The sequence below is a fragment of the Dermacentor silvarum genome, unplaced genomic scaffold (assembly GCF_013339745.2).
Source record: "Dermacentor silvarum isolate Dsil-2018 unplaced genomic scaffold, BIME_Dsil_1.4 Seq549, whole genome shotgun sequence".
NCBI lineage: Eukaryota > Metazoa > Arthropoda > Arachnida > Ixodida > Ixodidae > Dermacentor > Dermacentor silvarum.
Genome location: NW_023606410.1, coordinates 55,468 through 72,508, shown reverse-complemented (window position 1 = coordinate 72,508; position 17,041 = coordinate 55,468). Strand labels below are relative to the sequence as shown.

The 17,041-nt window shown below is 47.9% G+C and overlaps 1 protein-coding gene across 1 annotated transcript in view; it reads right to left on the bottom strand.

Annotated features, from left to right (window-relative positions):
- Nucleotides 1-855: 855 nt before the first annotated feature.
- Nucleotides 856-17,041, bottom strand: part of LOC119435227 (structural maintenance of chromosomes protein 3) — a gene marked incomplete at its 3' end in the record, with an annotated part of 47,232 nt that continues 31,046 nt past the window's right edge. The window contains exons 8-9 of the mRNA XM_037702144.2: nt 1,000-1,060; nt 856-936 (exon numbers count right to left, since the gene is read on the bottom strand). Of these exons, the coding sequence (XP_037558072.2) occupies nt 856-936; nt 1,000-1,060 (142 nt within the window). The remainder of the gene's footprint in view (nt 937-999; nt 1,061-17,041) is intronic.

Genomic DNA, 17,041 nt, shown 5'->3' with positions numbered 1-17,041 from the left:
AGGTTGTCCAGTTGCCTAAGCAACCCAAACGCATCGGGGTGGAATGTACTGGATATAGACAGCAACCCACGGAAGGAACAAGCATTACGATCCAGGCTTAATTAGAGAGGCTTGACTCGGTCCACCACGGAGCTTATGCAGCCACTGGTCCACACCACCCCCCTTTAGATGGCATGTAAAACAGCACTTGAGGGCTTAGTTATGTTTTTGAAAGCCCGAGCAACCCTTTCGACGCAGAGTGGGCGCAGATTTCTCATAGTTTGCTGAAATGTAGCAGGATGTAGCAAAGTTCAGTACGGCGCAATTGGCGCAGCGGCAGCATCACTGAATATTTCTTTTGTCTTTTTATGCAAGTGGCCGTAAACAGGCCCACAGCTTTGAGCCTCTTGCTTGCCAAAAGTACCAGATGGTCAATTGTGCTTTCACACTTGTTAACTTTTGTTCCCTAAGCCAAATTTCACAAAGTAAGAGAAAATGTATTTCAAACCATCAGTTTTTGAAGCACAACGCTACCATGCGAATCAATATTCATTGCTGCAGCAAAACTGTGAAGTTGTTCGGTATTGTCTGCTATGTGCAGTCAATGGCTACTGTAAGAAGTAAAGTTACTGCTCATTTCGGTGGAGCAGTCTCGACCTAGACACTAAAGTCCACTCTTGAATTGCTATCACTATGACACACAGCTGATAATTGTGCTCTGTGAATGCTACCATTGCAATTCAGAATCCCAAAATGAGTGTGGTGCCTTTCAAGGGCCTTCTGTAGAGCACAGACAGCACTATAAGAAGGTATAGGGCTAAAAACTACTGCTCGAAAGCACAAAGTGAATCATGAAAGTACTTGAAAAAATCAAACCTTTATCTTTTCGGCCGCATTCTGCAGGTTCTCACGCAATTTCTCAGCCACTGAACTGCTGGACTCTCGCCGTGTTTCCAGCTGCAAAGAACCAAGTAGACCTCTAAAAATAAGCACTCGGGCTGACCTCATTTCCAGACTCACTTCTTCCAGCTTCTTTTTGGTATCCTTCAGCTCATGGTCATAAATGGTGTATTCCAGAGACCTGCACAAAACCAACAAGTGGGTGAGGGAATGTTCGCCTAAATCCTCTTCACAGCCCATACTAGAAACAGGCCAAGATCCCTTATCATTCGTAACAAACTTACAGAAACTAAGATTTTTTTTTTTTTATGAAGCAGGTTCACATGTACCCTTGTCGCCTGAAGCCACATGCCAACACACACCATGCACCTGCATGGCAGCTCAGGCATGTCAGAGCATGAGCAGAATCTGTATAGGTCAGGCGCAACACATGCGTAACACCACACGATGAACCAATCAGTGGATGTGATGCCTCGCGGCACCGCTTAAGCATGGGGTTTGCCCCTTTACCGGCTTGACAAGGCTGGACTAATGGACAGTAGCCAAACACAACTTCTGGTATATCTAGAAACACAAGGGATGCTTTGCCACTTGGCAGATCATGCGATATCACTAATTATGGGAAGCCACACTGCTAACCAGAGAAGCACATGCACAAGGTAGCCCACATGCATCTGAAGGTCTTTTCTTCAACATCTCCGTGAAGAGAGACTAGGTCAACAATCTGCAATAAACGACTGCAACGTCAGCGATTCTAAAACAATGCCGTTGGACACAACATGGCGGCACCTATGAAAATGTGAGCCACTTGACAACACACTATGTTTGCCGACAATCACACAAAAGGCTTTCTCTCCCCTAACTTCAACCGTAAAGCTGGACTGACAGCTCGTTTTTTAGGTCAAACATCACTGTCACACACTTCAAATTAATGTCAAATGTGCGCCATTTGTTTTGCTGCTTTGTTGGCACATTTACTGAACACCAGGTGACGCAACCAAGAAACAATTATTTGCTTCACCATTGCATCTGAGGTTAAACTATGCCATTGCTATACCAGCATGCTTTTAGAGGCCATGCTCTCATTCTCACAGGCCACCTTCGTTTACAGTGACCACAAGTTTATTTCTCTTTGTGGTGCAACATCACAAAGAGAGGACGACAAGCAAACAGATGCTTTCTGGAGCTTGAGAAACGCCAATAGGTCACACGTCATCCAGACAGATCCATTATACACACAGAATGGAGAACAACACCAACGATTGTTTAAGACAACAATTTAAATTTCACTGAAACCAACTTACTTTTATCAGTCAAAAACACAAGCAAAGTAAATACAATATAACACACTTATGTAGCATAGACACTTCTACTGTAACATACAACAGCCGAACCTCGATAATTCGAACTGGAAGGGGCCCGAAAATTTGTTTGAATTAAAAGACGGACTTATTTTTGAAGTATTCGTGCACCATATTACGACGTATGAACGGTGCTAGTCTTGAAATAACGGGGCGCGCAAGCACATAGCGAGCAAGGGCCACGAAACTGCCCACGATGGCCAATGCTCGCTTCCCGATAACGGCAGAAAACAAAACTTTAGGGAGCGAGCGGCGCCGGCACAGCGACGGGGGCGCACGGGGACCGTCGAAGGTGAGGGAGGAGGGCGGCAGAGAAGCGGATTTGGCCTCGGCAACCCCACCATCGCTTCAGAGGCAGTGGCTTCGATGGCTCCCGTCGCGCTCCCTCTCAACTCCCTCGTAACTCCCTCACCTTTGAAGCGGATTTGGCCTCGGCAACCCCGTCGCTTCAGAGGCAATGGCTTCGGTGGCTCCCATCGCGCTCCCTCTCAACTCCCTCGTAACTCCCTCACCTTCAAATGTCTCCGTGCGCGCGCGCCGCCGGCCGCTCCTGCCGGCCCAGCGCCAGCTTAGCCCGCTCCCTGAAGTTTAGTTTTCTGCCGTTGAAGCGAGCGTTGGCCGGCGTGGGCAGTTTCGTTGGCCGGACTGGGCCTCCGCCGTTGCGTCCCTCTGCGCCGCAGCGTTGGCTGAGACGTCGGCACGTACACATACGCGTGTTCCGGCGCGACGCAGAAACGGTGACCTTGACATTAGTGAAATTTCCGCCGCGGTTCTTTTTTTTTTTCTCTCTTTTTTTTTTCTCCACGCGGCATTGAGGGGTCTCGCCTAAGCTTTTGCTCCATGGCGGTGTCTGAGAAATGCCGGTCGGAGGCGCCGCCACGTGATTTGGCGTGCTGCTGAAAGCATTGTCGGCGCACGGTGTGTTCGAATTAACCGTCCCAAATGCTTTCGCGTTCAAATTATCAGGTGTTTTCGCCCATTGGAATACACATAACTTTGACGGGACCACAGCGTCAGTTCGAATAAACCGGCAGTTCGAATTAAGCGTGTTCGAATTAACGAGATTCAACTGTACTATCAGTAGGTTAGTAATACAAGCCTTTGTATAAATAAATAGCGAAATGACATTTACAACTCTGATCAGCTAGAACAGGACAGAGAAATAATTACTAAACATTTTCAAACCTGTAAAGGTGGTTAATAATCAGCATGCCCTTTGGGATTTGTTCCACAGAAGTGTTATTTGCACTAAGAATATTAAGGTACCTAGCTAAAACATATGATGGAGACTGTTGGCAATATGTAGTGCGACAAGAAGGTTGGCACCATTGGACAGAACGTTGGATATCATAAGCAGGTATAGAACAGTTCGGTTTGAACATGGACAAGTCTGTCATAATTACCCAGAACTGCGCTTTTGTACATGCTCAACAACTTGTAGGGATACAGCTCGGTGACTTTGAGGATATAAAAAGCAGTCAAGTACGGGTTAGTGTGTGTGTACCATGGTACATTCAGAATTAGACATATTGCTCCTTTTTGTGCAACAATAATTTTTTTCATTTTGTTTTGTTATTTTGCCTTATACAGTAAAACAGTACGAAATAATTCGTACTACATAAGCATTATATATAAAAACATGTGCCTGTTAAGGAAGTATGTGTCTATGGCGATTTACTATACCGTTTATTCTTAACCTTACGCTATCGACATGCACATCCCAACTAAGCAATTCAGGAAAACGGCTGGTACGATCTCAATTTTACTATTCCCTAAAACAAGATCAAAATTAGTGATATATAGAGGCCGGATCTTTAGGCATTAAAAAAGCGCGTTTTAGGCACCAAAAATAGGCAGGCAAAGCAAAGTTTTAGGCCTCCAACGTCGTAAATATAGGCACAATGAATTTTTACATAAATGCAAATTATTTCAAACGAAGACATGCGCGACCTATATCTACGACAGGAAAACAAGAAATGTTATTGTTTATGATGGCACAAAGGCGCCAACAGTTGAACATAGTCGTGCAATTGTCCCATAAAACTGCTGGACTAATGACCATCATTTGGCGTTATTCAATAGGAACACTGCTCATAGTCATGTTCAATGGCCACTGTACTCGAGCATTGCATAAAGTGAAACAAGCATGAAAAAGAATACTTGAAAGCTGGGAATACTGATTAAAACAGAGCTACTTTATGTCTGCCTGACGCAATTAAATTAAGACACAATAAAAACCGACAAATAATAAATGCAAGAGAGACTACAACTTAATAAATTACCATGTTCTTACATGAGGACTGTTAGGTACAACTGTGGCAATTTTCTCATTACAATGACATTATCAGAATTGCACAGGTAAAGCGCCCCAACACTGCCAAATACACTTCAGCCCATTTGAAGTGAACGTGTTTGAAGAAATCTGTTTGGAGAGCACAGGGAACGTAGTCTAAGAATCACTGATGATTGTGGCAATAGCAAACTACCACCATCTCCAAATTTTTGGATTCATAATTGTTCCTCTTGTCACCGAGAATGATCTTGTACGCTGAGAAGGAACGCTCGACGGCAGTGAACACCTTAAAAAGTAAATTACAAACAAAACAAAAGCCGTGTGCATATCACATTTGTCTTTCTTCTTTTGCTCTTTACTCTCCTTTCCCCTGACGGCTCTCCGTGGTTTCGCATTCGCCAACCGCGTCGCATCCCATCTCCTGCTGCTAGGGGTTGTTTTGCGAAAGTTGAACTAGATGACTAGGATGAACCCCATAGAGTTCTGAACAATCATTGTTGCCCGGTAACATGAATAATTGTCTCTAACTGCACTCAAAAGCGAAATTTGAGGCTAAATAATGTTCAATAGGCAGGCGCTGATACTGAAAATAGGCATTTATAGGCGTAGAGCAGAGGTAGAATACCCGGCTTCAAATCTGAAGGTCGTAAGTTCGAATCCTACTCCAGTCCACCACATTTTCAGGCATGGAGTGGTGCCTGACACCGGCAAGAAAAAAAAATATATCGCCGAGAGCTAGTGGGGCTATACTAGTTCAGGTGCAACCAAACTAGGAAGGCCCACTAAGCTTCATCAAAAGTCACTCCCTCACCATAACAGGAATTGGCCTCCCTGGTGCAGTATTCGGCCACTACCTCCCTCATGACTCCGACAATTAACCCATGGCCCTCAGTTCCCAGTGGCTGCGGAGCACCTGACCAAGGCGGCGGTCAGACCTGCTACGCGGCAGAGGGTGCTAAGAATCTCTGGGTCAAGACAGGCCGTCAATGGAAACTAAACCTGGCAACGTTCAACACGCGCACCCTCTCGAGTGAGGCTAGCTTAGCAGGACTATTTGAAGAATTATCCGGCATTTCCTGGGATATTATTGGCCTTAGTGAGTTTAGAAGAACTGGTGAGGCTTACACAGTGCTGACTAACGGCCACGTCCTCTGCTACAGAGGTCTTCCAGATAAGAAAGAATCCGGGGTAGGATTTCTAGTGCATAACAACATAGCGGGCAACATTGATGAATTCTACAGCATTATTGAGAGGGTAGCAGTCGTAATAAAGCTGAATAGGAGGTATAGAATGAAGGTTGTACAAGCCTACGCCACAGCCTCCAGTGACAATGATCAAGAAATACAACAGTTTTATGAAAATGTTGAATTAGACAGTTTTATGAAGATGTTGAATTAGCAATGAGAAAGGTGCAAACTCAGTATACTGTAGTCATGGGCGACTTCAATGCAAAAGTGGGGGAAAAGCAGGCCGGCGAGCAAGCAATTGGCAGCTACGGCATCGATTCTAGGAACACTAGAGGCGGGATAATGGTAGAATTAGCAGAAAGGAATAGGCTCCGTATAATGAATACCTTCTTCAGGAAGCGCAGCAACAGGAAGTGGACCTGGAAAAGCCCTAATGGAGAAACAAGGAATAAAATAGATTTCATACTCTCTGCCGATACCAGCATAGTGCAGGATGTAGAAGTGTTAGGTAGGGTAAAGTGCAGTGACCATAGGTTAGTGAGGTCTAGGATGTCTCTCAATTTGAAGAGAGAAAGAATTAAGTTAGTCATCAAGAAACAGGCCAACCTAGACGCAGTAAGGGTAAAAACAGACTAATTCAGGCTGGTGCTCGCAAACAAATATGCAGCTTTAGAAGAACAGGAAGATAAAGACAACATAGAGGTAATGAATGAAACCGTAACTAGGTTGATCTCAGGAGCAGCAATTGAAGTGGAAGGTAAGGCACCAAGGCAACCAGTAGGTAAGCTCTCCCAAGTAACAAAGGACTTAATAAAGAAACGGCAAAACATGAAAGTGTCAAACTCGAGAGATCAGATAGAATTCGCTGAACTGTCGAAACTGATCAACAAGAAGAAAGTAAGAGATATCCGAAATTATAACGTGGAAAAGATTCAGGAAGCAGTAAAATATGGATGCAGCATGAAATCAGTGAGAAGAAAACTATACATTGGACAAGGCAAAATGTATGCACTGAAAGATAAGCAGGGTAATATCATCAGCAATTTCGATGACATAGTAAGAGCAGCGGAGAAAATACTATACTGACCTTTACAATTCCCAGAGCAGCCAAGCTACTTTCACTCGAAGTAGTGATGAACAAGATACAGAGGCTCCTTCTATAACTGGTGATGAAGTTAGAAGGGCATTGAAAGACATGACCAGAGGAAAAGCTGCTGGAGAAGATGGAATAACAGTCGATTTAATCAAAGATGGAGGAGATATCATGCTCGAAAAGCTTGCGGCCCTTTATACACAATGCCTCACGACTTCAAGTGTACCAGAAAGCTGGAAGAACGCCAACATTATACTCATCCATAAGAAAGGAGACGTTAAAGAATTGAAGAATTATAGACCGATTAGCTTGCTCTCAATATTGTATAAAATATTCACCAAGGTAATTTCAAATAGAATCAGGGCAACGCTTGACTACAGCCAACCAAGAAAACAGGCTGGCTTCAGGAAGGGATATTCTACAATGGATGATATCCATGTCATCAACCAGGCAATAGAGAAATCTGCGGAGCACAATCAACCTCTCTATATGGCTTTCATAGATTATGAAAAAGCATTTGATTCAGCAGAGATACCAGCAGTCATAGAGGCATTACGCAACCAAGGAGTACAGGATGCATATGTGAATATATTGGCAAATATCTACAAGGATTGCACAGCAACCTTGGTTCTTCACAAGAAAAGTAGAAAGTTACCTATCAAGAAAGGAGTCCAGGCAAGGAGACACAATCTCTCCAATGCTATTCACTGCATGCTTAGAAGTATTCAAGCTCTTAGACTGGGAAGGCTTAGGAGTGAGGATCAACGGCGAATATCTCAGCAACCTTCGGATTGCAGATGACATTGTCCTATTCAGAAACAATGGAGATGTATTACAGCCAATGATTGAGGACCTTAACCGAGAAAGTGTAAGAGTGGGGTTGAAGATTAATATGCAGAAGACAAAGATAATATTCAATAGCCTAGCAAGGGAACAAGAATTCAGGATGTAAAGGAGTACGTTTATCTAGGTCAATTACTCACAGGGGACCCTGATCATGAGAAAGAAATTTAGAGAAGAATAAAATTGGGCAGGAGTGCATACGGCAGGCGTTACCATATCCTGACTGGGAGATTACCACTGTCGTTGAAAAGAAAAGTGTACAATCATTGCACTCTACCGGTGCTAACATATGGGGCAGAAACTTGGAGGCTAACAAAGAAGCTCGAGAACAAGTTAAGGACCGTACAAAGAGTGATGGAATGAAAAATGTTAGGCCTAACATTAAGAGACAGGAAGAGAGCGGTATGGATCAGCGAACAAACGGAGATAGCCGATATTCTAGTTGACATTAAGCCGAAAAAGTGGAGCTGGGCAGGCCAAGTAATGCGGAGGATGGATAACCGATGGACCATTAGGGTTACAGAATGGATACCAAGAGAAGGGAAGCGCAGTCGAGGATGGCAGAAAACTAGGTGGAGTGGTGAAGTTAGGAAATTCGCAGGCGCAAGTTGGAATCAGCTAGCGCAAGACAGGGGTAATTGGAGATCGCAGGGAGAGGCCTTCGTCCTGCAGTGGACATAAATATAGGCTGATGATGATGATGAATTTGGAAAACTGGATAATTCGAAGTCGCCCTCTAGTCCAGGCAGGCGTATGCAATATTTAATAGCATCAAACTATCGTTAATTCGGACGTATTTGGCTGCACAGTGGTTAATGCGGACAACCTCGCAGCGCAGAGCGCCGCAAATGTGCAACGTAAGATAGCATAAGTGGTGCTACCTCCCAACCGAAGTGAAGCAGTGGAGTCCGCATAGCCATTCATCAGCAGAAATCTACAGGAACGCTTCGTGTTTGTCTTTATAGCCCTTCTTGTATTTGCTGCTGCGCAAATGCAAGGCCGTGTGCCTTTCGAACAGCATAGTCACCATCCGTGATCGTGTCGATAGCCATCATGATTCGGTCCACAGTGGTTGTGCCTAACCGTAGTTTTGTTTTGAGAGCGTAATGGCCGCGCACCTTCAAAACTGCGTAGTCACCATCTGTGATTGCACCAATCGCTACCGTGGTTTCATCCCAGTGGTTGCGGCAAGCAATAGTTTCGTTTTGACTGAAGGTTAACCGCGCGCTTCAGAACAGCGTAGCCAACATTTGTGAATGCGGCATCGGTAGAGGCCACGATTTCATTCGCAGCGGTTGCGGCAACCAATACTACTCGGTTTTGACTCGGTGCAATGCGTAGGCGATACCGCAGCCCGCCCGCTGGTGCCAAATCCACCGGCTACATCGCGATGGCGAAAAAATAATCGGGATGTGCATACGGCAGCGAAAGCTATGTCTCGGATGAAGACGCGGGTATTACGCCACAGACACAATGCGAAAGAAGCCCCTTCGCCACTGCGACCGTCAATCGGTCACGAGATGATGAGAATTGCAGCTTCCGAACTGCTTTTGTGCAACGTAGAAACAGGATTTGCTGATCCTTTCGGTAAATAAAATCGTGATGATGTACAGTCAAACCTCGTTAATACATAGTTCGCCGGGAACAACGTTTAGGTACGTACTAAACGATGTACGAATTAACCACCAATGACAGTTTAGCGGCTACTTACCAGCCGGAAAAGAACTACGTCACCGTGCTCTCAACCACACGCACTCAGACAGGCTTTATTTGCGGGTAGTCAGCAAAAAAATCGGTAATCTTCACCTGCCGCCGAACTCGATAAGGCCGCAAGCCAGTTTGTCCATGAGGCCCCGCTTACAAACTAAATGAACAAGCACGGTGTAACCGCGTACACTGGTAAACATGAACACATCTCGCTCGATAACAGCAGAAATTCACTGTCAGAACGCCGAGTGAGGAGGCGCGACAGCAGCAGCGATCGTGCCGTCTCTCGCTTCAACGTGAACTAGACGTCGAAAGTACAGTGCATACGAAGCTACCAGCGCTAGTTGCACTTTGTCTGCAGATCACTTTGAAAATGAGGCCCGTGCGGGCGCGCACTTTTTCCACACAGCAGATCGCTTTCAAGATACGGTGGCCGCCGCCAAAGTAAACCCCTCCCTTTCTCGCCTCCCCCGCCGTGCGCGACAGAAGCAGCGTGCTTCCGCTTCGCCTTTCTCCCTCGCGCGCGCGAGATAGGCGGCTGACCCATGCAAGCTTTCGCTCGCACATACAGCGTACGGTGCGCGGCGACTATGTTGCCGTGTTTGGACTTTATACGGAACCTCAAAGCAACGTCCACGGTGACGGCAGAAATGCGCTTCGCAATAAAATGTGCTACTTCATGGTTACTACTTGAATGAGATTCGATGGCAAGAGCGAATTCGCACCCCTTACCGACGGCTTCTTCGCGTTACCGGGAGCTAATCTCGAAGGCCATGCTTTTGTGCACGGCAATCGGCAACAGCTGCATGAGTAGGAAATACGTCATTGTGGCCACGTTTTAAGTTCAGTATCGCTGGCAGCTGTCGTCCGGGCGTCGCAACTCGAGAATCGAACGTCTGCGCACATGCGATTTCGCCGATTTTGTGCCTGTGCGTGTAGATAAGAAACAAAAATAGTACGCACTAACCGTTTGGTGGGCAATGAGCGACTACGGCTTAAGCGGTCAGCCAATACAAGGGGTTCAATGAGGGCTGGGTGGGGGAATCTTCGCGACTACGTTTAAACCGCAATTACACATTAAGCGGGTATGTATTAACGACGTTTGACTGTATTAAGAATTTGTTTATTGCTCTCATGGAACCCTCGATAATTCGCCATTCGGTAAACTTGCACATTTCTTTCGGTCCCGTGAAATCCATATTAATGATGATATTGAGTTCGAAGCAAAGAGTGGTTTGGGACGAATGTTCTCCAAGTGAATACTGAATAGTTGTGCAGAGAAGTGGCTGCTCATATGCATAAGTACTACTACTGCATTTTAGAATTAATGATCTGTTCTGTGGAAGAATTATATTATAATTTAGTGCAGTACAAATTTGAACTAAATGGCAAAGGTAAAAAAAGGTTAATGAATAGCAAAGCATGTTGCAACTGCTTTTGTGCATGAAGAAATTCGATGACAACACACAAGTAAAACAATGCACAAATTAATAAGGTACACTATATTTATTTATTTTTATTTATTTACAAGATACTGCAGGCCCAATGTGGGCCCTAGCAGGAGGTGCAAAAATGCACTCAAAGCTAATATACAGAGAACATAAATATTTACATACGCTGCATAAAAAGATAAGAGATTATTTCCTATTTCACACTAGCAATAGGACCAAGTACAGCAGAAATATACTACACACATATATCCCAAGCAAGAGTCCCACCACACAAGCCCAAAACCGGTGATGATGAGTATGTACAGATGAGAAGATGAAGCGTATGAACAATGCTCACACTAAACACATACCTACATGCATGCACATATATATAGCTAAAAGCACAGAAATAGAATACAGTGTAACGTCAATCCTGAAGGCTTTCAATTACTTTTATACAGTGCAACGATGACAGAGGTATCGAATTCCACCCATTAGTTGTGCATGGAAAGAACAAGAATTCGAAAAGGTTAGTTCTGGTGCAATATGGTGTTAGTGATTCTTTGTGCCGGTGCCTTGTACTAGTTCATGATGCCAGTGGTGTAGCGCAAGGTTCGGAATTTAGCAATAATTTGCGATGTTTCAATTGGAAAAGGAATTTTAGTCTGTCAATTTTTCGTCGTAACTGCAATGTTTTTATTCCGTGAAGATTCATTAGTTGAGTTGGAAAGTCTGTGTGATGATATTTACAGTCGAATCCCCCCTACAATGAACGCTGCTACAACGAAATTTCCGCCACATCGAAGATTTTCCGATTCCCCGTCAGCTGCCCATAGAAAGTAAACAAAAAAAAGTCTCCATAACGAATGCGTTTTATTCAGTATTTCCGCTTCAACAAACTTTTCGAGAATGAAACCGGGAGTGAACTGAAATTGGAACTGCTGAGTAGTCAAATTAGAAGGCCCTTCCAAAGCTGTGACGATCGTATGTACACTTGAACGAAGTTTTCGCGAACGAAATCAAATTCAAAGTACCAATTTAAGCCACTGCAATCCATAGCCACGCGTGGTCATCACGCGCCTGGTTCTTTATTCTATGGTGCCTGCGCGAGACATGCAGAGGTAGGGTGGCTATAATGGGGAGGTGTGAATACCGGCGGCGCTTTCCTTTGGGCGTGCGTGACCTCTTTGCGCACAGATGCCACTAGGGTAAATGTGGCGCTGCCGCTTGCGGCGCGGTAAGGTTAGCCTCGCCGGACTGGCCTCGCCACCGTGCTTTTTTGCTGTCAGTTGGTCTCGTCGCCTGTTTTGGGGTGTTTCTCGCGATACATAGCGTGTTGCACAGCATCGTCGCGGCATGCATTCCTAGTATTATTCACGAGGCCTTTCACGCTAGCTCAATCTGATCACCACAGTCTGTTTTTTGTTTTTTTCTGTTGCCTCTAGATTTATCACTCGCGACTTTATTAATGGAACTGCAGTCTTGATACCACGTCGCATTCCTGCCGTCTCAGAAGACGCCGTGCCCACAGTATTTTCAACTTGCCAAAATACATTAGCAGGACTCTGACGAAAGAAAGGAAAAGGAGAGATGTCTCACACGCTCCACGGGTCCCAGGTTCGGCACGCAAACCGCTCCGGTATAGGCAGTTCTGCCTTCTGTGACCCTGTATGCCTGGACTACATATTCGACTCTCCGAGTACGAATAAGGTATTATTATTATTATTACCTTACAAGAGAAGCGGCGCTTGTCTTGACACGACGGGAGAATGCCCACAGGCAGAGGTGGAGGCTGCACATATTGTCACCTGTAGTAGTGGGCATAGGGCAAGCGCAGAGGCGCAAGAAGAAAGAAGTGCGCGTGCTAACCGCCCCGCTCGATAGCTGCCTCTCGCTGCCGTTTTCGCCAGAGCCCCAGCCGCTCCCAATAAACGTTGTCAGCCCCTTTTGAAGACCCGTGGCAAAGTGGTGGAGGTGCGGGGTATTTATCACTCATGCCACAGACTCCTCCTGGGAGCAGAAGCACAAGGGGTGAAGGAGCAGCTCTTCGCTGGTCTGGTGCGCAATCCTCCGCAGACTGTCGCCGAATTTCTATCCGAGGCGGTCAGTATGGAGAAGACGCTTCAGCAGCGCTCTAACTTTTACGAGCGGCAAGTGAACGCGACTACGGACATGTACACGGCCATCGGAAGCCACAATGACAAACTTCGAGACCTCATCCGCACCGTTGTGCGCGAAGAGATACTGAAGGTTTACGGCACACCACAAGCCACGGTGAGCTCCATTGCGAGTGTAATAAGAGATGAGGTGCACCAAGCGCTCCGGTCCACCGTTCCTTTTTCTAACACCGCGCCTGCACCTTCTGTACACCACCGTGCGACCTACGCAGAAGTCTTGCGACAGCCTGCTTCGTCCCCGCCGCTGTTTGTTCAAGCCGCTCATCCGGTTGCACTCCCACCAGCCCAACCGGTGCCATACATCGAGGAACGACGCACGCCTCCACCGTTTCCCCATGCCGCTTCTCCGGTTGTGCTTCCGCAAGAGCGACCAGTGCATTACGCCGATGATCGACGCATGCCCCCTCGGAAGTCAGAGGTTTGGAGCACTCCGGATCGCCGTCCTCTGTGTTTCCACTGTGGTGAGGCAGATCATTTGTACCGCCAGTGCCCATACCGACGCCTCGGGTTGCGGGGCTTTTCTGCCTATTCGCCGCCACCCCGACTGGGCCAACGACCTCGGGACATTGAGGATTATCTGGCTCAGCAACGCATGCCACCGCCTACCGGGCGGCAGTCACGCTCGCCGTCGCCAAGGCGATTTTCACCATCGCCCCAGCGGTATTCGAGCGGACGGTCGCCAAGTCCCCGCCGGGAAAACTAACTACAGCGACCTTTGGGGGCGAGGCCGCTGGCAGTCGACGCGCTGAAGACCTCCGATCAACGCGAGTAAACAAGGGTACCGGTACGCCATCAACTGAACGGAATGACCGGCTTTCGCTCGACATACCGGTGGTGATCGACGGTTATGCGGTTAGCGCTTTAGTGGACACCGGAGCGGACTATTCTATATTAAGCGGGAAGATGGCGACGTTTCTGAAGAAAGTAATTACACCTTGGCATGGCTCGCAGATTCGTACGGCTGGCGGTCACGTCGTTACTCCACTGGGAACCTGCACGACAAGAGTTCGGATTCGAGGATCGACATTCGTGGCGAGTTGCCTTGTCCTACGCGAATGCTCCCGCGACGTCATTCTCGGAGTTGACTTCCTGCAGGAATACGGCGCTGTTATTGACTTACGGGGCGGTGTAGTCACCTTCTCAGCCGACCAAGCAATCGACGCAAACGACGACAATCGACGTGATGACGCGCTACGTGTTTCCGCCGAAAGTGTTACGCTTCCTCCACGAGCCAGTGTTCTAGTCGAAGTGATGTGCGGTGGAATGCGCGAAGGTGGAGTGGTCGCAGAAAGTAACTTAGCGCATCTACTGACACAAGGTGTTTGTGCGGCCAGGAGTGTGCTACAGCTTCGTGATGGCCGATCTAAGTTACTAGTCACCAACTTTAGTAATGAGCATCGACACCTCTTCCGCGGTACTTCGATAGCGTTTGCCGAAGAAGTGGAACACGTAGCTGAATGTTTTGCCCCTGAACCAGTGAGGCTGGCTGACAAGTCACTGGGCACCGTCGACATTAATCCCGAGTTATCTAACGACAAACAGGCAGCACTGCACGAGCTCTTGCTTGAATTCAGGGCATGCTTCGCAAGCTCGTCTAAGGTACGCCAGACTTCGGTTACAAGGCACCGGATCATCACATGCGACGACGCACGCCCGATACACCAGCAGCCTTACCGCGTGTCGGCAAAGGAACGCGCGGCGATTCGTACGCAAGTACAAGAGATGCTTGAAGATGGCGTGATCGAACCTTCCAACAGCTCATGGTGGTCTCCGGTCGTTCTTGTCAAAAAGAAAGACGGAACGCTACGCTTTTGCATCGACTACCGGAAGCTCAACAACGTAACTAAAAAGGACGTGTACCCACTGCCACGTATCGACGACTCGTTAGATAGACTGCGGCGTGCCCAGTACTTTTCGTCACTCGATTTGAAAAGTGGATACTGGCAGATCGAGGTAGATGAACGAGACCGCGAGAAAACTGCCTTTGTGACTCCCGACGGCCTTTACGAATTTCGAGTGCTCCCTTTCGGTTTGTGTTCAGCCCCAGCAACTTTCCAGCGCATGATGGATACTGTCCTCGCTGGATTGAAGTGGCAGACTTGCCTTGTGTATCTTGACGACGTAGTTGTCTTTTCTGAAACATTTGAGCAACATCTTCATCGCCTGCGGCATGTGCTAGAAGCGCTCCGATCGGCTGACCTCACGCTTAAACCAGAGAAGTGCCACTTCGGTTATGAAGAGCTCAAGTTTCTCGGACACGTCGTCAGCGCCAAAGGAGTTCGACCCGATCCCGACAAGCTTGCCGCTGTAGCAGCTTTTCCTCTTCCTGCCGACAAGAAGGCCGTCCGACGCTCCCTGGGCTTGTGCGCGTATTATCGCCGCTTCATCGACAACTTCTCGAAGATTGCGGAACCCCTGACTCGCCTTACTAGGGATGACACGCCATTTGCCTGGACGAATGAGCAACAAGCGGCCTTCGCTGAACTACGCCAACGCATGCAGTCAGCACCCGTCCTGGCACATTTCGACGAAGAGGCTGACACCGAGGTGCATACTGACGCCAGCAACATCGGCCTTGGCGCAGTACTCGTCCAACGTCAAGACGGCATTGAACGAGTAATAGCCTATGCTAGCCGCTCGCTGTCCCGTGCCGAGGCGAACTACACTACTACAGAAAAAGAGTGTCTCGCGGTCGTCTGGGCGATCACGAAGTTTCGCCCTTATCTCTACGGCCGTCCCTTCAAAGTGGTGACAGACCACCATGCTCTATGTTGGTTGGCGAAACATACGCGATCCTTCAGGACGGCTGGCACGGTGGAGCTTGCGGCTACAGGAGTTCGACGTCACCATAGTTTATAAGTCTGGCCGCAAGCACGAAGACGCCGACACGTCGCGTGCTCCCGCCGAATCTTTCAGTCGACAGTCAGAGGACGACGACGGCTTCCTGGGCGCCCTTACTACGTCGGACTTGGTCAAATCGCAGCGTGACGACGCTGAAATTCGACCTCTCATCGACCACTTAGAGGGCCGTGATACAACCATACCACGCCATCTACGTCGCGTCTTCACGTCCTTCTGTCTACGAGACAATGTGCTGTACAAGAAGAACGCCCGCCCGAATGATCGAGCCTACCTCCTAGTAGTTCCCAAAGACTTGCGGGACGATATTCTTTTCGCTTGCCACGACGAGCCTACATCTGGCCACCTCGGCTCCTCACGAACGCTTGCTAGAGTGCGCGAGATGTATTACTGGCCCGGACTTTCAGCAAGCGTCAAGCAGTATGTGAAAGGCTGCCGTGAATGTCAGCGACGAAAGTCACCACCCCTGAAGCCCGCCGGGTTATTGCAACCCATTGAACCACCTCATAAGCCATTCGACCAAGTCGGCTTGGACATTCTTGGGCCTTTTCCTCTGTCAACCGACGGCAACAAGTGGGTGATTGTCGCCACTGACTATTTAACCCGCTATGCCGAGACAGAGGCGCTCCCACGAGCCACGGCTTCTGAGGTAGCGCAGTTCTTTATGTGTCACATTGTATTGCGCCATGGTGCCCCAGCCACTGTTATCACAGATAGAGGAACGGCGTTCACGGCACAGCTCACGGACGAAATTTTTCAACTAAGCAACACCAGGCATCGAAAGACGACCGCTTACCATCCGCAGTCCAACGGCCTTACGGAGCGATTAAACAAGACCATCACAGACATGATCTCTATGTACATCGACGTCCAGCACAAAACATGGGATCGTATCCTGCCTTATGTGACCTTCGCGTATAATACCGCCGTACAAGAAACAACGCGCTTCACACCATTTCGCCTTGTCTACGGCCGCGAAGTACAGACGATGCTGGACGCTATGCTTCCGTGCCACGACGCCGAGAACCTAACTACTGACGCCGAAGAATTTGCTCAGCGCGCTGAGGAGGCTCGCCAGCTCGCGCGGCTGCACATCGGTGAGCAGCAACACGCAGATGCACGGCGCTATAACATCCGTCACCGGCAAGTGCGCTACAGTCCCGGCGACCAAGTGTTGGTGTGGACCCCTGTTCGCCGCCGTGGCCTTTGTGA